The sequence below is a fragment of the Camelus ferus genome, chromosome 1 (assembly GCF_009834535.1).
Source record: "Camelus ferus isolate YT-003-E chromosome 1, BCGSAC_Cfer_1.0, whole genome shotgun sequence".
Taxonomy (NCBI): Eukaryota; Metazoa; Chordata; class Mammalia; order Artiodactyla; family Camelidae; genus Camelus; species Camelus ferus.
The window spans coordinates 71740086-71765022 of record NC_045696.1 but is presented as its reverse complement, the minus strand read 5'-3'; the positions used below and the strand labels follow the sequence as shown (position 1 = coordinate 71765022).

General features: G+C 39.4%; 1 protein-coding gene across 7 annotated transcripts in view; it reads right to left on the bottom strand.

The window, feature by feature from the left end:
* MCF2L2 (MCF.2 cell line derived transforming sequence-like 2) overlaps positions 1 to 24937 on the bottom strand; it is a 206709-nt gene that overhangs the window by 157676 nt on the left and 24096 nt on the right. For all 7 annotated transcript variants that reach the window (XR_004321303.1, XM_032483474.1, XM_032483460.1 and 4 more), the window contains exons 2-3: positions 15228 to 15311; positions 6355 to 6469 (exon numbers count right to left, since the gene is read on the bottom strand). Coding sequence is in view for 6 of the 7 variants with exons in the window: in XM_032483474.1 (XP_032339365.1) it covers positions 6355 to 6469; positions 15228 to 15311 (199 nt within the window). In the remaining variant the exon portion in view is untranslated. The remainder of the gene's footprint in view (positions 1 to 6354; positions 6470 to 15227; positions 15312 to 24937) is intronic.

Sequence of the window (24937 nt, the reverse complement as noted above, 5' to 3'; positions counted from 1 at the left end):
CCCATATAAGTGTGGGTTTGATTCTGTTCCATTGATCTATGTGTCTGTTTTTGTGCCAGTAGCATACTATTTTGATTACTGTAGTTTTGTAGAGTAATTTGAAATCGGGGAGTGTGATACCTCCACTTTGTTCTTCTTTCTTAAGATTGTTTTGTCTATTCAGGGTCTTTTGTGTTTCCATATGAATTTTTAAATTATTTGCTCCAAATAAAATTGATAAACCTTTAGCCAGATTCAATAAGAAAAAAAGGGAGGGTCCAAATCAATAAAATCAGAAATGAAAAAGAAGTTACAACCAATACCACAGAAATACAAATGAGTACAATTGATTACTACAAACAATTATATGCTAAAAATATAGACAACCTAGAAGAAAAGAACAAATTTCTAGAAACGTACACTCTCTCAAGACTGAACCAAGGAGAAAATAGAAAACATGAATGGACCAATTACTGGTAACAAAACTGAATCAGTAATTTAAAAAACTCCCATCAAACAAAAGTCCAGGACCAGATGGCTTCACAGGTGAATTCTACCAAACATTTAGAGAAAAGGTAACACCTACCACCTGTTCCAAAAAATTGCAGGGGAAGGAAAACTTCTGAACTTATTCTATGAAGCCAGCATCACCATATATCAAAACCAGACAAAGATACCCCCAACAAGGAAAACTACAAGCCTATATCCCTGATGAACATACATGCAAAGATCATCAAAAAAGTATTAGCAAATCGAACCCAACAATACATTAAAACAATGATACACTATGATCAAGTGGGATTCATCCCAGGGATGCAATATATACAATATATACAAATTAATCAATGTGATACACCACATTAATAAATTGAAGAATAAAAATCATATAATCATCTCAATAGACACAGGAAAAGCTTCTGACAAAATTTAACATCCATTTATGATAAAAATTCTCAACAAAGGGGGTATAAAGGGAATATAGCCCAACATAATAAAGCCCATTTATAACAGACTCACAGCTAACACTATACTCAATGGTGAGAAGTTGAAAGCATTTCCTCTAAGATCAGGAACAAGACAAAGATGCCCAGTCTAGCCACTTTTATTCAATGTAGTTTTTAAAGTCCTAGCCACAGCAATCAGACAAGGACAAAATGAATAAAAGGAATCCAAATTGGAAATGAAGAAGTAAAACTGTCACTATTTGCAGTTGGCACGATACTATACATAGAAAATCCTAAAGGCACCACCAGAAAACTATTAGAGCTCATTAATTAATTCAGTAAAGTTGAAGACTACAAAATTAATATCTGTTGCATTTCTATATACTAACAATGAACTATCAGAAAGAGAAATTAAGAAAACAATTCCATTTACAGTCACATCAAAAAGAATAAAATACCTAGGAATAAATCTAACCAAGGAGGTAAAAGACCTGTATTCAGAAAACCATAAGACAATGATGAAAGAAACTGAATACAATAACAGATGGAAAGATATACTGTGTTCCTTGATTAGAAGCATTAAAATTGTTAAAAGATCATACAAGCCAAAGCAATCTACAGAGTGACTGCAATCCCTGTCAAAATATCAATGACATTTCCCACAGAACTACAGGAATTATCTTTTTTATAATTGATAATATCACTGAGTAAGACAGAATTCCAGATATTTATAACCACCAGCACCTGTAAATTCAAGCAAGGGGCTGTATTTTGAATGTTTAAGAAAACTGAATTGAACATACATCAGAAAAGGGAAAGTGGTCTCCTACCTGCACAGGGTAAATGACACAAGCAGGATATAGCACAGGTATTCTAAAACAATCATCTAAACAAATGAACAAAGAAAAGCTGTTATACTCACTCTAGGTCATTCTCCTGGGGAGAAACAACGTCAGACCCCTAGCTCTTACATTAGAAGAACAGGATCCTGGCATATTAAATTTTTTCTGCCCCCTAGTATAATCCATTAAAATTCTCTCCACATATAAGACTTACTGGCCATTGTCACTATTCATAATAAATCTATGGGGTGCTCTCTAATTTTACTCAGTTGGGTGCCAGAGGTCTGGCCTCTTAAGGCATCCTTCCTGAGGGCTCTGAAGCAAAACTGTCCACCTTGGACAAGACAGCAGCCCAACAAGGCTCCCCACTCTGGACCTCTATCCTTATAAGTCAGACGAATGATTACATTTTCTTGATTCTGGGGGAGCAATTCCATAGCCAGTCCAGGAAATACCATACCTCACCCTGCCTACTCAATCAAAGCAGCACTTTTCCATTAGTACTATTCAAAGCCACTTAACAATGGGTTTTCCATTGCCTTCATAACAGTAAGAGGCCCAGATTGAACTCACTTCTCTGACAAGGCTGGTTTCTAGAGCTGACAATTTGTTATAATCCCATTCAGTCTACTAATACAAAGGAGCAAGTCTCATTATAATTCACAGGCCAAATAGTAACACTGTCTCCCCTCTCTTCCTAAAGTAGAACTGTCAGACAGCATTCTATCAGACAGCAGATCACAAAAGAGGACACACAAAAAATAAATTTAAAAATTTTAAAAAGAGGATAGAACTCTTCTCAAAGACTGGATCTCCAGAAGGAAAATAGACATAGATTCTTCAAACTTAAATAGGCCTCTCAACAGATTCCTTTTAGAAAAAAGACCTTTAGAAATAGCAAATAAAATTCACACTGTTATGAAATACAGCTCTTGTTACCATCTACAAAAAGTACTTTCTCTAATCCCTTTCAGGTAATGAACACAGAAATGGGAGTAAAACAAAGAAACTGAATAGAGGAATAGGGTAATAAAAATGCAGGCTTAGTTATACAAATACTGATTTTTGGAAAAACAACTGTGATTTTAAAATAGTTGACTATCTCTGTTGTTCAGAATGTTTTACTAATGCCTTTTCAAAACACTTAGAGACAATCTGTAACCACTGGAAACACATTTAAAATGAAGCCTCAATTTCATGTGCCCAGACACGTAGAAGTGAAAAGATCAGATGGTGAACACAGTTCCTAAAGCAGAGCACCATCATTAGTTTCTCACTCTCCTTCCTCCCCCACCCCCACCAGTCCCCAATACCTCTCCTTCCTGTCCATCCCTTTCCATCCAGTCCTTCTGCCATCTTGCTAGCTCACTTCCCCTTCACTTTGCACCTACCCTAGTGTAGAAGCCCCTAACTAGTCTCCCTGCCTCCTTTGTCCCACTCTTTCTGGGCCACCCTGCACACCACCACCAAGTCCATCTGGTTGTCATTTTCCTCCTCAAAACTTCCAATGGCCTCGTCCTGCTCACTGTGCCTAAACTCCTCAACTTGGTGGAAAACCAATCTGTTCCCAATTGTCTTTCCAGGTCTCATTTCTCACTACTATCTGAAAAGGAGCCTCACTCTGCTCTGGGCAGTCTGCATAGTCTGTTCCCCAAACACGTTCTATTTAACACTTCAAAATCCATGGGGGTTAGAAATAGAAGCCAAGTCATTTGCCCCAGATCACACAGTGAGGCAACAATAGAATCTGAATTTCAATCTAGGTTTGGGCTGTGTCCAAAGCTCTTAAACATCATTCTGTTCTCTCTCTCTGGAATGTCCCTCTTCGATCTACCTGTGGAAATTGTATCCAATCTTCAAAGCCACTTTACTCCTGAAGCTTTCCTTGTTTTTCCTGTCCAAAGTAACTTTTCTCTCCTCTGAGCTCCTATATTAACTTGTTTGCATATTTTACAAAATATCATGACAACAGAGTCACGTGATGAGCTTCCTGAGATTCAATGCATTGTCTTATGGCATTTTTGGTCCTTTATGGCCCCTAACACAGCTCTCTACACACTGCTGGCACTCAGCAAAGATCTGGTAAAGAGTGAGATGCTGCACTCACCCAACCCAACCACAGTGAAAGATCCTCATTCACTTCAGGCACAAAGATATCTTATCCCTGCCCCAAGCATCCTGCCATTCTCTTCTTCTAGTGCATTAGTTCTTGCTTGTTCTATGCCATGAGCTCTCTGCCAACTGCCTGTAATACATTGTGAAAACCTGGGAAAAACTCTGGTGCCTGGTAATGACTGTAATATTTAGGAAGATACAAATTATGATAAATAGGAATCATAAAAGGAACAGTAGTGGTTTCATTCTTTGGAATCTGAAATGGGAACTGGAAAGCAAGATTCATGTCAAATTTCCTTTCAGGTCTTCTTACCCATTGTCTCTGTTTTATGTTGAAAGGAACAAGGTGGGAGGCAGTGAGCAAGTAAGTACGAACAAATGCTGGAACAGGAAAGGGGAATAACTGGTCACAGCTACTCTTTCTCAAAAGACAAACTGCATTCTAGGAAAGGAAAACACTCCCTAGTTACAAGAAATTATGCAAGGAGCATCGAGCAGAAAGAGGAAATCAGGCCTAAACAGTAGCTCCCTGATTTGTCTCAGCTTCTACGCCTGTGAGCTAGGGTTTCTACCCTTCGATGCTTCTCTCTACATGGGGTCACACGACACTCAATGTAAGGTCCTCAACATGACTTGGAAAAGGCTGCAAGGACAAGATGAAAATGACCCATTTCACTGAGCATATGACTGCATCCAGGAATTCAGTAAAATTAGGCAGTGAGTTTAAAACAAATATGATGAGAATGAGGAGGAGGCACTTCTACCTGTTGCCCACCTCCCTGCTCACCCTCTTCTTGCTGCTCCTCACAGAGGAAGTTGCTAAACTGGTAGGTCAATGTTTGGAATGCAGTTGAACCAAAGAGGGAGACCAGGTTCAACTCCCTATAACCCAGGAAGTTAAAGGCAGGAGTGTACAGTGCGGTTCTCCCCTCTCTGTCAGTGTCCTCCTTCTTGGCTACAACAAATATCCTTTGATTGAAATGAATAGTATCAGAACTAGAAATTCTACCAACATTACTTCTTGAGAACCTACTATGGGCAGGGCTAGGAATAAAAAAAGAAAAAAAAAAGCATTGGCCTCTACTCGAGTAGTTCACAGTCTAATGGGAGAGGCAGAAATAATTTCCATATACTATGGTGTTATACAAGGAGTACCCTCAGGGTTCTGTGGAAATAAAGAGTCTGTGAGAGAAGAACTGGGGTCAGGGAGGGTTTCCTTGAAGAAATGAGATCCGACTGAGGGCTGATGACTGTGCAGGAGTTAGCCAGGCCTAGAAGGGCGGGAAAGGTGTTCCTGCAGAGTGAACTGCGTGATCAAAGGACAGAGACGTACAGCATCCTTCCCTCAAACCAACCAAGCCCAAGTCCTCTCACGTCTGTGTAATGTATACAAGATTCTGGGATCAGAGGCAGAGAGGATGGGAATTGGTGAAATATAATTTAAATACTGAACTTGGAAGAAGTGGATCAAAAATAAATCCATAGCCTTCTCTGAAGAAGTAAGAAGGGTAAAAGACAAAAATAAAAACAAAATCTTAGAGTGGGTTCGATTAAAGCAAACAAATTAACTTCCTCATTTCTGCTGGTGGGATCAGATTCCAGGTGGCCTTTCAATCAAAAAGCTGGCGTTTACCTCTAAATCATAAGAGGCAGATGGAAAGCAACAGCACACCCCTGGCTGTTACGTAAACTGCTAACCACATAGCAGTTAAGTAACAGATGATATCATAAATGAAACAGACGCATGGGGACTAGTGCCTTTCCTGGCCGAGTCTGCTCTCCTGGAGAACTAGGTTTGGACTCCACGCCCAGCTCCATCTCTGTCTGTGAAATAGTTGTCACTGATATGAACTCTGTCCCACATTCCATTCCTTACAGACCTGGCTATTCATTGACTTAAATGGCATAAATATGTGAGACCTAGGGCAGAGAGGGTAGAAGTAGCAGGTGCCTGAAAACATCTCTGTTATGGTCTCAGCTATTGGCGCAGTTTTTATCCCTGGACTTTAAGTTTCCTTGCTCTGGGCCCTAGACTCTCCATCTGAGAATGACAACTATAAAATCTACCTCTAAGTTCCCTATCTATGGGAGATAAATTAAATAATTCTTAACATGGCTTGAGGTCCCTGAGCAGCGGCCAGGTGTCTGGAACGACAGGCCCCAGGAAAGCAGAATCACCTTTATCTAGAGCAATGAACCTGAAGGAACAAAAGCAGCACCATCTGTTCAATTTTTCATTCACTCAACAATGTTTATGAAGTATTTCCTATGTGCACACCATGATCAAAACCAATACTCATGTATCTTTGTTTTCTAGTTTCTTTCTACATCCCTTGTCTGGGACTGATGAATAAGAGAAACTGGCCATTACATACTAATGTGAACTGTGCTCATCTCAACCCAGTCCCACCACATAGGAAACTCAGAATGAAGCCCATGACCAGGAAGGCAGCAGAGCACTGTGTTCAGCTCACCTGGGGATGCTGGTGAGGTAGGTCATGACATTCAGGAAGTCCTCATGTGAGATGTGTTTGAACCCCACAAACTCTGGAAAAGTGATGATGGGGGCACCATCTTTCCCTTGGCCTCCTGCAACAAAGATAGAGGATCAAGATGTTAGCAAAATGTTTTCAGGTCACACCTCTGCGGGTAAGGGACTTCAACTAATATCAAGTTAAGATGTGCATCAGCCTCTTATTTTTCCATCTATATTATTTCAGAGCAGAATTCAGGAAGGTCAACACTGCATTATTTGGAACAAGTATCTCTTCTTCCTGCTTGTTCAGTGGTGGTGTAAGAATTCAATCTTTTGAAGATGGTTACTGTACAAAAGGTAATAATGATTTAATTATTTTAGCACAGGTAGAATAGTAAAGAATGCCAACACAAATACATAATATTGTTCTTCATTTTTGTAGTTAGTAAATATCAAAGCTAAAGGAGCATGGTGGTTCAGAAAGTTGGCTCTAAAATCAGACAGCCTGGTTGGAATTCTGCCTTACCACTTAAATTCTATGTGATTTTTGGCAAGATACTTAAGTAGAAATTTCCTTACATACACATATATATCTATGTAATAGGAATATTACCTGTATCTACCTCAAAAGGTACTGTGAGGATTAAGTGAGAGCATATATGAGAAGCACTTTAGCAGAATGTTTATTATATATAAGTGCTCCGTAAAGTAACCACTGTTATGGTTATTATTCTTGCAAAGAGGCAATAATCAGCTGCCCTTCAATAACTCATAAACAGGGATATAACACACCCTACAAGAATAAAAATGTAAATATAGATTATATTTCCCAATTTCTTTGCAGCTAGGCATAGCCATGACTAAGCTCCAGCCCCATGGTTCCCAAACTGTGTACCACATACCTAGGAAGCCTCAGTGAACTCACAGAGGCACCATGAATATTTTAAACTTGGGGGGAAAAGTGTAATAGTTGACATCTGTCAGACATTATGCTTGCTAATAGCTTGAGATGGTTTACAATTTCAACATTAAATTACACTGTATTCTTTTGAATGCCATTGCATCTTTGTGAAGTTGGGGTTTTGGTGGCCGCTGGGAATAAAAAACAAGTGCAGTATGAAAATCATCGTGGAACAGGAAAAGCGGGGGATGATGTCCAGCCTGACTGCAAGGTTTGAGATAACTGTGGTTCTGTAAGAATGAAAGTTAAACATTACTTTTTCTTTCAATTTGTGTATTTATCTTTTCAAACAGCTACTAAGTTGTCAGGACATATAGACTTAAGTTGTTTTAACTGTCAGGTATTGCTTTTGGTCAAGAAGGGCTGAGAAAAAAATGACTGCGATACTAAAGACCCCGAGGACTGAGGAAGCTGGGGAACCTGGGCTCCAGCCAGAGGGACATGAGCTGAAGTGCTGGGAGCACCTTCCAGGCTACGCCTCTGTAGGGAAACAATTTTCAGTGGAATACGGCTCCCGAGGGAAGCCAACTACAAATGACCGCACATATTTCACATATCTAACAAAATAGATGCAGGGTGTGGTTTAACGAGGACTCTGTGATTATTCAGGGTGTGAGATCAATGAAGAAACTACAGAAAAGGGAGACTCAGATAAGCAAAGGCTGCCAGCCATCTTATGGAGGGAGGGTCCTGGCCCACCACCTCAAAAATCCAGACCATGTCACCAGTATGTCTGATGACACCACCATTAGGATCATCCAATGCACACTGCTGTTCTGAATCCATGCCTGAGAAGCATCTTCTGCTAATACCCTGATGGTTCATGTAAATTTGTTTCAAGGGAGAGAATGTGCTGCCAAGCAAACGTGAGTATTTGTATCACATAAAGAGTAAGTCAGCACTGTGGCTTTTCTATACAAGTCTTCTGTAAGTATTGTTACTATGAGTCTTGGGCTCTCAGAGACTAATTGCTATGGGATATTTGTCTGGATGACTAGTCATTCTTCTCTGGGAGATTCCTGTTTATTAATCCTATATGCTTATTATAAATTTTTTAAAAAGACACCTGACTTCAATTAAAAAGAAAAGAAAAGGAAGAAAAAGATACCTGCAGATCAGTTGTTTGTCAAGCTTTGACAAGGAGATTGAGCTACTTCATTTTGTTGACTGAAACAGTTTAGATCAGGATAATATCAACTTTCGAATAGTAAATATTCATCCTCTTTCTAGTTTCACAACCATAGGAAGTATCAGAGAAATGTGAATTAAGAGAATTTGCATCTCCAGTGAGACTAAATTTAGATGCATTATAACACTACACTAATTATACAAACAATATTTGCCAAGAGAATGGCTAAAACATTTCAAGGAACCAAAATACCGTCAAATATTCACAAGGATATAATTACATCATTTAATGATTTCTACCTTTTTCACTAACTATAATTAAAGCTATTCATGCCTAAATAGAGAAAGATGGGTGAAGTTTTCTCATATCTTGGTTAATACAAATACTGAACATCAGAGAGGCCCTGAGGTTACCTGGGGACACCACCTGCTGCTGAACGTAAAAGTCTGTTAGGCAGAGGCACCAAGGAAACGAAGCTAGGCCTGCCTCCATGCAGCAGTACAGCCACAACAAGGCATTCAGTGCCACCTTGCGAGGAAACATGGAAGTGCAAAAGGAAGAAAGATTGTGACGAAGTCCCCTTCAGAGAAGATGAAAACCAAACTCTTTGGAACTAAGTAAAATGGTGACTTAACAATATAAACTTCACTCCTCCTGGTATCATTTTTACCTGTATGTTACATGGTAGGGGACTAGCTTTACTGCAGAAAATAATGGCAAGTGCTTGGGATACATAAGACCATTCCCATAAGGGTCTGGGTGTTGGCTGACATAAGATGTGTGTCATTTAGAGGAGCACTTGGAACACTGGGAAATCCTATAGGAAGATGCTGAAGACCAACAGTGAGACAGAAAGTAAGGTAGTTACTGCTATTTGCCTCCCAATATCTATTTTCCCTTTCTCTTCCCCCAGAGAACTGATTTTAGCTCGGAAAATGGCAGTACCACTCCCTGGGAGGCACTTGGGAAATCTCACCGCCTGGGATACTATATAATCTGTCCTACATAATAAAGAATTGTCCCATATCCTGTTTGATTTCCAAATGTTTTATGAGAAACTCAATATACATAAAAAAATCCATTTACAGTAATCTGATCCTAGAATCTTTGTTTTACATACAATCATAAAGTATTTTAAAATATTTTTCCAGTTTTATTGAGACGTATAACATCGTATTGGTTTAAGGGTTACAACAATTTGATATAATGTATATACTTCGAAATGATCACCACAATGAACTTAGTTAAAATTCATCACCTCACATAGTTACAATTTTTTTTCTTGTGATGAAAACTTTTAAGATCTACTCTCTTACCAATTTTCAAATACACAATACAGTATTGTTAACTACAGTCACCATGCTACACGTTACATCCCCAGAACTTATTTATTTTATATCTGGAAGTCCGTACTTTTTGCCCCCTTTCACCCATTCCCCAACCCCGTCTTTGGCAACAACCAACTTGTTCTCTGTTTCTATGAGTTCAGTTTTTTTAGCTTCCACATATAAGAGTGGAATCATAACAGTATTTGTCTCTGCCAGACTTATTTCATGTAGCCTAATGCCCTCAAGTTCCACCAATGCTGTCACAAATCATTAAGTATTTTTAAACGGTTTTAATGTATATTGAATTTCCCAGGAATTGCAATTACCCTATAAAATTGAGGGACGATTATATTCTACTTTGTTCAGAACTTTATCAACAATTGTTTACTATTTCAGAAAATCACTACAGGAAGGTCCCTCAGGATGTCTGATTACTCATACCATATTTGAGCATTTGCCCCTGTTACATTCTTGGTGACTCCACATGCACAGGTAAGCACCTGACTACTTCATAATTTTTTCTAGTATAGCTAGAAATACACATGGAAATACATTATTTTACTCTGCTTACTTTACCTTTGTTTCTCCTTCACATTACAGCTGTCCTTTACATTTAACTTTTTAACTTATTTAAGTATAGGCATAAATAAGGAGGGCGGTGGCTGTTCACCTTCTGGACACACAACTAATTATCCAGCTCCCCTTGTGGTTAAGTGTATCCACATGACTAAGCCCAGTTCAAGTCAATGGAATTCGGTGTGTACTGTTGCCAAGCTGAGACTTTTAAGAAATAGTATTCTCTAGGGGAGGGTATAGCTCAAGTGGTAGAGTGCATGCTTAGCATGCACGAGGTCCTGGGTTCAATCCCCAGTACCTCCTCTACATATAAAGAAATATATAAACCTAATTACCTCGCCCTACACACACAAAAAAAACTAAATAAATAAATGTCACTCTTCAAAAAGTAAGTTAAAAAAAAAAAAGAAATAGTCTTCTCTCTTTCCCTGTCTGCTTTCTAGATGTAGACAATAAGAAGGCCACAAAATGGGTAACAGCAATAAGAGCCACAAAGTAATAGGGGCTTTCATTCAAGAGTCTTCACGTGGAGAAAAGTTGTCTGCTGACCATGTATACCTGCTGAACATACATGCTGGACCGTTTTTCAACAGTAAGAACAAATTTCTGTTGTGTTAGTTTGAGCCACTATCCATACACCTTGGAGTCTGTTTGCTAGAGCTGTATGGTGCACCCTAACTAGTACAAGTTAAGGTGTCTACACATTTCATTTCAGGATGGTGAGGCGTGCAAAATAAATCATTTGTTATAAAAAGGAGGCATTCGGTCCAATGTGATTGAGAACCACTATAACCTGCGCTGCTCAATACAGTGGCCACAAGACACAGCTGGCTGCTGAGCCCTTGACATGTGACCAGTCCAAACTGAGATATGCTATGAGTGTAAAATACAAACTAGATTTCTGAAACTTAGTACAAAAAAAGTAAAGTCTCTTATTAATAATTTTGAATATTGATGACATGTTGGAATAATATTTTAGATATACTGGGTTAAATAAAATACATTATTAAAATTAATTTCCTGTGTGTGTGTGGTTTTTGTTTTTTGGTTTTCTTTCTTTTTTTTTTTTTTTTTTTTTGCTTTTTTAATATGGTTACCACAAAATTTAAAAGTACACATGTGGGTCACATTATATGTCCATTAAACAGCACTGCTCTAGACCTTCTAGCAGTGGTCCTCATTTCCCAGGTGCCAAGTTACTGGCTCCATCTCTGACTTAGGATGCTGGTTTTAACTATGCTTATTTCCTTGGCTTGACATTCTCCATTGGTTTGGGTGAGAACTTCCCACTTGCCCCTGGGAACTCCACCTCTACCCAGGGCTCCACTGGTGTGCATATAGGGGGAAATGTCGGGGACTCTACAAACCTAAGAGTACTTTATGCCTTCATTATTAACTATTTCTAAAAGGATTAAATGTGTTGAGAGAGACAGAGAAAGAGAGAAATTTGGACAGTAATTCCAAGGGGGAGAATAATCATTAAAAGAAAAATAAAAGGATAACTTCTCATAATTAAAGGAAAGGCATTATGGCAGGTATTGATAAATGGCTAACTTATTCCCAACTCCCTCTTCCCTGACCACCTTCCACTGTGGCATTTAAAAAGTTAAATGTTTGCCTTCTCAGACTCCCTTGCTGCTAGGAATGGCCACATGACCTAGTTCTGGAATGAGACATAAACAGAAGTCTACCAAGAGTTTCTAGGAAAGTTACTGCTCTCCTAGCAAAAGGAGCAGAAGAAGCCAACATTGGTCCTTTTCCTTCTTCCTGCTTTGGACACAGACTTAATGTCTAGAGCTGCAGCAGCCATCTTGGGGTCAAGACTTTAAAAACAAGAGAAACATCAAGAGAATCACAAAGATGCCAGTCTTAATGTTGATTAGTCACTGATCAAATACCAAGAATTTCTACCACTAGACCTCTGGTTTTGTGGTTTGAAAAACAAACAAACACGTCCTATAGGCTAAGTTCTCTTGCAGCCAGATGCTATGCTAGGCATTATCCTTAAAACAACCCACTTTACAGATGAGAAACCTACTAATTGTTTTGGAATATGAACCTAGAATTGTCTTGAGTCCAAAGCCTAGAGTGTTTCCATCACACTAACCTGGTTATATTCTCTTGCTTCCTAGCTAAGATATATCTTCGTCTTCCAAGGTCAGAGCCACCAGATGCCCCAGCCCTGGTTACCATCCAATTCCTGCTGATGGCTCCTGCTCACAGGCCTCGCCATCCGGAGGCTTCAACCCAGCTGGCTACAAATCTGGGTCAGGCATCATGCAATGAGCCCTGCCCTCCCACCCATCGTGGGAGCACACTCACACAGCACAGCAGGCCCCACACTCGGGGCCTCACTGAGAAAAAAGGCCGCATACTCTCCTTCCCAGCATCCCTGGTTGATGGGGCCTCTTTCCACATCTCAGTGGAATCTGTAGAAGAGTCTTCACCCTGCTTGTCTGAACTGGGAAAGGAAAACTGCTGTGACTCAGAGCAGAGGCCACAGCTGAGCTGCCAAAGTCATGGGAAAAGACCCAACTGCAGAGATTTCTGTTTTACTACACAGGCACCCTCAACAGCCTCGTTGCTGACATTTGCGCCTCCGCCAGGTAAAAAGAGACAGTTAAGGATGAAAAGCAGGCTTGCTAATTCCAAAAAGGTGCTGACTCAGAAAACCTGATAGCTGCTGATAGTCTTCCTGACCTGCAGTGTTACAAATGCTATCACAGCTAATCCATGCTTCTCTCTCATAAGAAGGGCGAACTTGAGGCAACATGCTGACAAAAGCAGCTCAGAAATGAAAAAATTATATTTGAAACAGTCAAAATGCCTTTCCTAAAGCAGAGGTATCCTCTTGGCCCAGAGTGAGTTTTCAGTCCTACGTCCTACATTAAAGAGTGACAATTATCTCTATTCCTGACTTAATTGTAGCATTATACACCATATTCACTGTGAGTATGGTCTTGGTTCCATACAAAAACTCTATGATAATGGAAGACTGCTTTTGGTTATATAATCCTAAAATAAACATTTTTATGGGATTAAAATATATCAGGAAAAAAGGGCAAACATTTAGTTGGCAGTTGCAATACTAAGCATTTTTCATACATTATGTCTTTAATCCTCAAAATTATGATGATCTCCTTAATTACATAAATGTGGAACATGAAGCTTAGGCAAGTAAATTACCCAAGGTGATACAGCTAGTCAGCAGCAGAATCTAAATCCATGTCTAGGGCTGTTTATGATCTTCCCTATACTATCTCTAAGAAATAAGAATAGAAAGAAACACCTCAATATTACTCTAAAGAGATAACTCTAATATTTAAATGCATCAGTTAATCAGTCACTGGACTCTTTCCCCAGATGAGTCATCATGTAATTTTCTATGCCACAATTCCGTACTAAGGCATCTGAGTTTGGTCTAAGACTATAAGAATCCACTCCACCCACCCCATCATCCATTCCAGACCTTGATGCCCGTTGGCCTTGGGCCTTCTGTGACAGAGGGCCACAGCAGCAGTTGCCAAAAATCCAGAGGACAGTCTTTATCCTGCCTTTTGTTGTGCACTATCCTAGGCTCACTGTGGGAAGCTATGACACTGCAGCTGCAGGAGGCTGGCTAGGCTCTCCCACCAGGGTCAAGACGATGGTACCTAGACAGGGGATACAGGGAGCAGAGCGTCCACTGTCCTCACAGGACAGACCAGGAAGACTTGGATAATTCCAACCTGAGCATCTCTTATGCTCTACTCTCTGTTCTGAGCGTTAGAAATATGAGCAGAAATTTTTTAAATGAGCACCCCATTCTTATCGAGCTTTCAGTGGCTATCTGAGCTGTGACCAATGTCAAGGAAAGACCAAAGAACTCCCCAGAATGTTCTGAACTGTGTAAGATGCCCTCATCCAGGATATAACTCTAAGATGGGGAGAGGTATCCCAATCATGGAGATTACATTTCTCTCAAACTCAGCAGGATGAAGAGTTTGGGGCAGATTAAGTAAGATTTAGAGAAAGGAAAGAAATATGATATTTTTTACATCCCATATTGTAGAGTAAAATTCATACCAACTACACATTCTCTCTGTGACATAACTAAGATGACTTTGTTACTTATTTCAGAACACATGTAAAAGGAGAGAGTGACTTGCCACCTTATTCCTCTGATATGTGTTGAGGACATCTAATCTTACTATCCCATCCTTCCAAGAAAGGTCTAACTATAATGTAGGTTTGGTATGTACCTCAAGTTTCAGTAATTAAAGTCATGTCACCCTGGGCTAAGCAAATAAAAAAGAAGAGTGTTCTAGTAACAACAACTTTCTTCTTAGGGTTATGCCTAGGCTCAGAAAATGTCTAGCCTTTGATTAATACTAGCTTCTCTTTATTCCCAGTCAAATGCTTAATGAAATCAATGTATTAAAATTAGATCCACAAGAGCTAAGAATAAAAGACAAATCTCTCAGAGAACAAATAACCTCAGCAATGTTCATGAACCCTTAAAACCAAGACTCTCTTAAGGTTGGATCTTCGTAGAACATCCAGCAAGAAAATTGGAAGGACATCATGGTGGCAGCTGATGTCAGTAGTTATTTCTTTTTCTTTCCTCAAAATCTTTTCAGCTCTGTTCTTTACAACCTAGAAGAAATGTACTCCCTTGGGAAAGACCAAATTGCACCCAACAGCAAAAGGAAGGACATCTATGAGATCCCACTCTCCTACAGCTGGATAGTCTTCATTCTAGTCCGGGGGAGGCTTAAGAGAAGACTGAGACTTGAGTAAAATGTTAATCAAGTTAAGTTCAAGAGGCTGAGCCCTCACAGCAAGACCCCACCCCCAACCCAACAAAATCCAGAAATGCATATGAATTTGCCCCTTACCTGAAAGAATGGCAAATTGCCTGTGAAGTTGTTCAATTATATCCACTGCCAACAAAGGCCTGATTTCCTGCTGCATAATTTCATCTGCACAAATAAAATAAAAATTAGGTTAAATCTTTTCAAATTATAAAGAGAATTTAAAGGAAGAAAGGGAAGCTCCACTACTAGGGAAATCTGGGACTTATCAAGATATGGTTATGCACACATTCTCTTGAGGACTCAATTTCTGACAGGCAGGGATGGATCTGAGTTTTGTGTGGTTTGACGCTGATACACATGAGCACAGAAACACATTTCTAGAGCATCTCCCAAGGCTTTAGGAGGGATCAAGGCAAGGAAGGGGCCCTGAAGTTTAAGCTTCAGTAGCTTCACAGTAAACCTGCTGGGATGGCTTCATTACCAAAGCAGGTACTTAGGTGTCTGCCCACTCCTTTGGGTCTGCAGAAGGACACTTTAAACATAAACAACCTAAGTTACCAGAGTTCATCTCAAACTGGTTCACAAAATCAATTTGGGATTTATGAAGGTTCTTTGATTTTTGAAGAAAAGGTCCTTCATTTCCTTCCTTTTTGCCTCCCTCCTTAGTCACCTCCATTCCTTCTTTTTCCCCTTCTAGAATATTTCAAGAAGCCTCTTCCCACTACCAAGCATGTTTAAGGAGGCATTTCTCCATTTTGCTAAATAAAGATGCTTCTTACTGCATAAAAGTTTATAGGTTTCCAAAGCAAAAATTCAAATCTTTCAACAATGTCCTCTAACCCCAGAGAGTGATTTATAAGCACTAAGATTTGTATCCTATCCATTTGGGGAAAGGATATTAGAGAGAGGAGAAAACTGAGTGGTAGCCCTTAGCCTGGGCTGGAAAAAAGAAGGCATTTTCCTGCTCTCTCTGCTTAAAATTTTATTATCCTCATTTAACTGTTTCCCAGGGAATCTCAAAAGAATCAGCTGGCTATTGATTCTACAGCAGTTAAACATCTGGGTAGATTAAGGCACAAACCAAATAGCTTTGTATGCTGATGCTAAATGGGTATCTCCTATTGATTGGGCATGGAGTCAGTCAGGGTAATGTTATGATATCTTAATTTTGAGGAATCAGAGGATTGTATTTGGGAAGCTCCTCCGAGAGCCTTGGTTTCCACTTCTCAGCTTTGGTGTGAAGGTTAAAGGAGCTGATGCATATGAGGATGTACATAGTAGGTGCTTAGTAAATGCTAGTTATATCCATCACTCTGGAAAGGCCTTTCCTATATTTGCTTTCTGACAGTCTTTTAAGGGGTAGGCCAAGTGCTGCTCAAACACCAAGACCCTTATCAGTGAATTCTACCACTTTTTTTGGAGGAAAGCAGATAAACCCAATATCCTTTCTACTCTGAATTCACTAAAAATTCAAAGAACCCCTGCATCACTGTTAATTTTGGTGGCTGCAATAATGGCATTGTAGTTATATTTTACAAAAAGGGAAGGCCTTCTCATTAAAGTGACATAAAGTCTGAGATCTGCTTAAAAATACCCCAGCACTCCCCTCTTCCAAAAAATGTAAGGAGAGGGGGGAAATGAAGCCAGATTGACAAAATGTGGATAATTGTTAAACTGGTTGACAGGTCTTTGGGAGTTCATGATACAGTTCTTTTGCATATGTTTCAAATTTTCTAAAACAAAATGTTAACTACAAGTGGGCAACAACAGAGAGAATTTAAGCAGAAGTAAGAGTTATATAATCAGTTTTTCAGAATACAATCTGCCAGTGGTCTGACAAAGAGGCATACTCAAAAATACAGCTGGATTATTCTTTTTCCATACCTGAGGGAGTCTATTTAAGAGACAATGACCCCAGAAAAGAATTAAGATTTTAAAATACAATTTACTGTTACTATACCTCAATATTTGAGGTGTGCTTAAAAGTAAACATGTTAAATTAAAGAGGTAAGATCTAAAAGGGACAACAGAAGTGAATTAAGCAACCATACCCCTTACCTGGTCTCATTTTTTAAATGAAGAAATGAAGAGATTCTGACCTTGCTATAGTCACGCAACAATTTTAAGTGTGGAGCCCGGGTCACTTGACTTTAAGAAGACAAACATGATGGCATTCCCAGACCCTTGGGGAGCACTAGCTTCCCCAACCCCTGAGAGGCTGACTAGTGTCTCTCATCATGGGAATCTGGGGAGGATGCCCAGCCTTCCAACAGAGACATTCTCACCTGCCTCCTGTGGTTACCAAAGGAACAGAACTAAAATTGATGATTTGCCTTTTTCAAGAATAGAAATGAACTGGTTTGCCTTTGGCCCAGGTTTTGCTGAGAGAGTCTGTATCCCAGCAAGGGAGTGACATGGTTATCCTTGAAGATTTCGCAGCCAAGGGGCCTAATGACCCAACTGGCTGGCTGCAACAGAGCATGAGGGTTTCTGGGACGCTGCACTGACCCAGTGCATGGAGATGACCTTGCACACACCCAGCTTTTAGCGATGCCTGACACCTGTGGGCCTGTTGGAAGGGGGTCATGCTCAATTCAGCCCCATTCATGTTCCATACCGGAAAAGACCCAAAGACTAGCCCTTGCTGCTGGCAGGCCCTGCAACCCACTCCATAGAGATGGGGTAAGGAAGAGAATGTGGGAGCTCTTTCATCTAAAGGAACACCTCCCTGTGCACTGGGAAGGCAGCTGCCTCAGACCCACACAGTCCTGCATGCCAAGGGCTGTTTCTGTCAATTTCTAGCTGGCTTTTCCTTCTCCAGGAACAGTTGGGCATGGCCAGTGACAACCTGCCGAGGTGGTGGTACCTGCTGCACCCTGCGGGCCCCTGGGTCCTGTGTGGAAGCTTCCTGCTTGCTATTTTTAATGTGTGTAGATTAGGGAGAAACTTGTCTCTTTGTAACCCATACAAGGCAAAGGGAAGTGGTAACTGAATTTCAACACAATTCTATCCTGGCCAAAGTTACAAATAGATCTGGGAAAAACTTGTCCCTTTTCTATCCCTGATAAGTGTACAAATATGTGATTATATTTACCCTGGACACACAGTTCAAAATGCAGGAGGCATTAAAGGCCACAAAGTCCTCCTAGGTGATGGAGTAACAGCCCAGCATGTCCCACAGGGATTCAGCCATGGACAGCAAGCAACACCCCTGTGTCGTCCACTCCCCCATCTGAGAGCAGGCTCTGGGTCAGGACCCTTCCGACTGATTGCATCCTCCTCCTCATGGCAGAGGGCGGGAAACAGGCTGAAATTTTGGTCCTAGCCTCCACTCTTGCTGTTCTGAAATTTTGGTCACATTGAGATTTAAAAGACTCAAGTGTGGTCTGAGAAAAGAAGCACGAATAAATAAGTAAGTAAGTAAGTAAGTAAATTAATTAATTAATTAATTAATTAATTAATTAATTAATATGAAGGGGAAAAGTATGGTCTGGCCCAAGAGGGAAGGCAGACCTGAGTTTGACAGCCACTGCTACATTACTACTTTGCCCAGAGAATTGGGTGGGTAGAAAGGATGGAAGGGTTGACCGTTAGCTGAACTAGGAACAGGACCAGGATCTCCACTCTTAGCCACTGTGGCGCACATCTCTGCTCATGACACTAATGAGAGCACCCGCTGCAAGCCAGCCCTAATAAGGTACCTTGCTGACTAACTAGTTTAATTAGTTAGATAATGACAGTGAAGGAACGCATCTTAGCACTAAAAGGAACTTCCTTCAGCCCCTCCAGCCCTTTCACCCCCACAACTAGACCAGACTTGACTGCTGAGAAAACATCTGTGGACCAGAGGCTCTGAGAAATCAGTTGCTAGGCTGGTACGAAAAGCTACCCCATGGGGTCACCCTGTGTATAACTTCTTTTTCTTATTGGCCAAGTCAGAAAGAACGCAAACCCATTTTCCTTCTTTTTCTGGGTCCTGTGCTATTGCGATGCTTAACCTCAACATAAGAGTTAGTCTTGAAGACTTGTTCATAAATTAACAATGAATAAGAGGCATCTGAAAAGCAGATGGAAGAATTTTTTAAGGAGAAATTTAGAAGATTTTAAAAATCAAGAACACTAAAAAATGTTCACCTTCCTAGTAGTTAAATCATGTAGTCAAAACAGCAACAGAATTTCTCATTTCATCCATAAATTAACACATAGAGCTGGGGTTATGTTCAAAACTAGTACTTCTGCACAACCCTGGGGAGTGAACCTGGTAGTGTCATTTTAGAAAGAAGCTTCACAATATTTTACCAAATATTGTGTAGATTTCATAACAAATCTTTTGTGTACATCATCTTATTTAATACTCAAAATAACTCTAAGAGCAATATGAAACTAGATTCACAATAGCTGGTCCAAGGTCAGGCAGAGCTAGAATTTGAACCCAGCTTACTCTAAACACCCAGTGTCTTAACCATTATGATACAGAGTATCAAGACACAGTTTCATCAAAATCTTCATATCTTTTACTAATTTTTCCTGTATTTGGAAATGTATCCTGAGAAAATAATAAAATAAAAACTTTATACATAAAAATGTATGTTGGAACATTAATTATAAAGGTGAAAAAAATGAAAGCAATCATTATATAATTATGAATATGATGTCCATAGAAAAATATTTAAGATAAAATAAAATAAACATAAAAACCATACACATGGTGAGATTGCAGCCAGGTTCAAAACAGAAAGAAGAAAGCCTGTGGTATGTTTGTGCACATGGGTGCGGGCATAAGAAAGGAATAGTATGTTCTGGTAGCCTTTATTTTTTATGCTAACAGGACTTTATTGAAGTATAATTTACAAGAAGTACAATGCACTAATATTAAGTGTACAGTTTCATGAATTTTGACAACCACATACACTACTGTGATCATTAAACAGATCAAGATATGGAACATTTCCATCACTCCAGAAGTTTCTTTGTGACCCCTGCCCCAGGCCCTGTACTTCCCTCCCTCCTATAAACGTATGTGTTAAAAGATCACTTGGGTGCCTCTGTCCCCATGACCCACAGCTCAGCACCAGCAAAACACACCGCAGCATTAACAGTGACTCTCAACACCATTGGGGCCCCAAGGAAACACTTCTCCACATCCCTTGGTCTACATCCTCAAAAGAAAAGATGAGCTGCATCCAAATGCTACGACGGCTTGTGGGCTGTGCCAATGCTGATATCAGGGACAGACACTGCTTCAGAGTGCTGGGAGGATTTGAGCGGTGAGGATTGGAGCAGAGGAAGTGCTTAGGTAAGAGAAAAGACAAATTAATTATCTTATCAAATCCTTCCTCTCACAAGGCATGAGTGCTGTAGATTCTTATATAATGAAATATGCCCAGGACTACCAAGCATCAACATTCTAACTTTTTTTCCTTCCAATTCATGATGCAAATATATTCAAAATTTAAACTCCCTATACACTATTACATTTTACTTAGACCACATTTCCTTTAAATCACTGTTCTCAGGAGAGCTCAAATTATGTGAACATCTCAGTTATAACAACATAGTGCTTTTGCTGATATGAAGATGAGAAAAAAATTTTGTGGATTAATTTACGACTTATGGATTATGGATATCTTTATTATTCATCCAATTTCACTGGCCCATCAACACAACACTCAGGCACAGGCAATAACTCAACTTAGTCATCTGCTATTTTCTGATTTTTAGTCATATAAAAAACCACACTTTTATATGTATTTTAAATCTTGTTCTAATGGGGGTATGTTTGTCAAATAGAAAGACAGAACAGTACAAATGGACAAACAGCACAAATGGAGGCGTGTGGACCTCCACGTGTACTCTTGCCCCAGGCTCTGCAAATGCCTATTTAAAATTGCTTTGAGAAGTGATGAGATATTACTAGGCATAAGGATTTCTGTTTCTGAATACTTATCCAAATCCCTTTTCTTCTTTTTTTTTTCCATTACAAAAAAACAAAAAACAAAAAACTGTTTAAGCTTCTTCACTCCTGCTGACGTATCACATTGTACAAGACAAGCACTGCACCGAGGTGGAAGTTTCTACAGTTTCCTTAGTAACAATAGCTGGAGATGACATTCTCCTGTAGCCCTTCATAACTCCAGGAAAGATGAAACCAGCTCTGCTACTTGGGGTATACTGAATAAAAAGCAAAGCCCTAGAGGAAATTAAGAAAATCTGTGAAAATACAGACTCCCTTCCTCCGCTAAGGCTCTCAAGTTTTAGCACTAGATTTCAAAGTGCCCCGACTTGCATTTTAATAAATACTGCCCTACAGCAGTGCTTCTCAAATTATAATGACATATCAATCACCTGTGCTTTAAAATGCAGATTCTGATTTAGTAGCCCTGGGGTGGGGCCAGAGACTGCATTTCTAACCAACTCGTCTGATGCGGTTAATTCCACAGAGAAGCAAGCACATGTGGAAGTCCAAGGTTATTTAGACTATTCTTGTTCCTTTCCTGTTGCTTACAAAAATGCAGCTCAGTTAACAAAAAAAGTTTTTATTTGGGTTGTCCACTAGAGCTTCTCTTATCATTAAATAAAAATAATCATCTACATGTGTGCAAAGCATTTCTGAAACTGAAGCCTAGATGGTATAAACTTTTGGCCCAGCATTTCCTTCTGTGCTGTTTTAGGATCAGCATCCTGGGAAACAAGCCAGCCCTGCTTTCAGCACCTGTTTGCCTCTCCTTCCAGCACCCCCAAGCCCTATCTCACTGCTCAGTGTGGGCCCTTAAGGCCTATTCCCTCCTCACTCAGATTACTCCCAGCCAGGGGTTCAGTCAAGTCTATCAGCTGGAAGTAACGTCTTGGGCAAAATAACATCATATGGTACATTATGATGAGATGAGAGACTTGATGTGACTAATCATTTAACATGGCATTCTTCCAAATGTTTCTACACTTTCATTTCTTCGTAAAGCTCTTAGAAGGAAAAATATCTTAATACAAAGGAATCAAAATGGTAGGATTTTAGACATTTTAGCAATATGATGGATAAAAGATTTTATTTTTGTTTAAGAAAAAGCCATAGATGCGCTGGCTAAACATTCCTTCGTTCCTCTCGATTTATTCATTCATTGAAGTACTGCAGAAGCAGAATGAAAAGAACTAGACTTGCACCCCAGCTCTGCCACAAACCAGCCCCTCCATCTTCAGGTTCTCCCTCTGGAAAATGGAAATGGATAATAATGAATAATACCTCCTCTTAGAGGGATGTTGTGAGGATTAATACTACCATTTATTGAACACTTACTACCTACTGGGCACATGTGTGCACTGCCTCTACAAAGGCTCACTACAAAACAAATGCTGGACACTATTTTCACTCTCTGCCTTTTTTTCCTAAAAACAAAACTCCTCTTTGGATTTCTTTTGGTTAGTGAAAACAAGTACTAATGTAGATCTTTCATAAAAACAAAATGGCCAAAGCGAACTTTCAAAAGGCAGGGGATACCTGTACTCAACAAATAGTTTTGGGTAACAGAGCTGGCCATAATAGGACAAGTGTGGTAATTAAGAACATGACCTCTGGTGCCATAATGCCTGAGTTCAAATCCTGGCTCCGCCACTTACAGCAGAATAATCTCAAACAAGTCGATTAACTTCCCCATGCCTTAATTTCCTGATCTGAAAATGAGGGAAATTACAATACATCCACTTGGTATAGTTGTTGTAAGAACTGAGTTAATGCAGCTGGAAAACAACTTAAGAAAAATTCTCTGTATGTGGTAGGTGCTATGTAAAGGTATTTTATTATTGTCAAAAACTTTAAGTTGTATCCAAACTTCACTTCTTGCATCAAAATAAACATGAGTCACATTAAATAATGAAATGAAAAAAATACTAAAATATGGGAGAGCATTTTTATAATCTTGGAATTGGAACAGCCTTTTCAAAGGAATCCCAGGAAGAAAAGACTGATAGAGTTAACAAGTTTAAAACTACTTTGGCAGGGAAAACATACCTTTAACAAACTCCAAAGACATGTAACAAACTGGAAATTTTACAGCACCTGTGGCTGATAAAAGGCTTATCTCCCTAGAATAAAGAGAGCTCTTACAAATTAATAAAATTAATAAGAAATAGGTATAGTGGGCTGGACATTACACTCCTCCCCTTAAAAAAAATATGGCCATATTTTAATCCCTAATACCTGTGAATATTATCTTATTTGGAAAAAGGGTCTTTGCAGATGTGATTAAGGCTCTTGAGAGGAAAAGCCTATTCTGAATTATCCCTGTGGGCCCTGAATGCAATCACATATGAGAGAAAAACAGAGAAGACCATGTGAAGACAGAGGCAGAGACTGGAATGAAGCAGCCACAAACCTGAAATGACTGGAGAAATGACTGAAGCCATTAGAGGCTGGAAGAGAGCAGAAACTGAATTTCTCCTAGAGCCTCTAGAGGCAACACCTTGATTTTGGACTTCTGGCCTCCAGAACTATGAGAAAATAAATTGCTCTTGTTTTAAACCATCAAGTTTGTGGTGATTTGTTACAGCAGCTACAGGAAACTAGTATGTCAGGCATAGACTGAGAACAGACAATTCACAGAAGAAATGCAGCCAATGAATATACATAAAATGTTTAACCTCATTAATAAATAAATATAAATTAAAACAGAATGAGATTTTTTTCTGCTGATGGGTTGGCAATTATTTTAAAGGCAAATAACATATAGAGTTGGTAAGAGTGTAGGCAGATTTTCTATAGGTAAAAGGATAAATAGGTACTTTTTTAAAAATGTTGATCCATTTGGAAATATCTGTCAAATGTTAAATATCAGACATTTCTTGGACAGTCTTCTGACCAAGAAATCCTATATCTAGGTATTTAACCTAAGGAAATAGTAACACAAATGCAAGATAAGTGAGTACTAAGATGTTTATTATACTATTGTTCTTCTAATGCAAAGGTCCATTAATAAGGGATTGGTTAAATAAAGGATGATACAGCCATACAATAGAATTCCAGGGAGTCACTAAATATAATTAGATAGATCTATATGCACTGACCATAAAAATGTTCAAAATATATTAAGTTTTTAAAAAATAAACAAATCAAGATACAGAACAGAATGTTATCATTTATGTTATGTTTACATGTATGTGTGTATAGAGGGACTTACATATTTGAATGTTTTTTGCAATGAGCAGTTGAGGCAGAGATGGCTAGCTGCCCACCCAAAATTCACAGTTCCTCTTCTAAACAGTAGCATTACCATCGGAAGGCAGCTGCCTGGCTGGAAACTCCATCTCCCACTCAACCCCCTAACCTCCAGCTATGGCCATGTGACTAGTGAATGCCAATTGGAAAAGAGCAAAAATGATGAGCTGGAGTATTTCAGAAATAGGCTAGTCTTTACCACTATTTCACTTGCAGGCTGCAAGGTGACAACTCTGAGACTAGGGGATGGCAGACCCACAAGACAGAAGTAGGCAGGGTCCCTCAAACACTCTGACCAAAGACATTGTATTGAAGTGTATTAATCTAATGAAATTCAGGAGTTGTTACAGCAGTCAGTGTTACCTGAATCTAAGGCATGTATTCATTTTAATATTTTAAGTACATTTAATTCTTTTTTTAAAAAGGAGGGAGATAGTGAAAAAGCAAACCAACTGCTGGTCTCCCTGACCCCCAACCAATAAATAAAATACGGGTCTTGATTAGCATATATTTTAATCAGTGTGTCATCTCTTGAGTTTCATTCCCTTAACTTCAAGAAATCAGTATTATACCAAGAAGACGACCG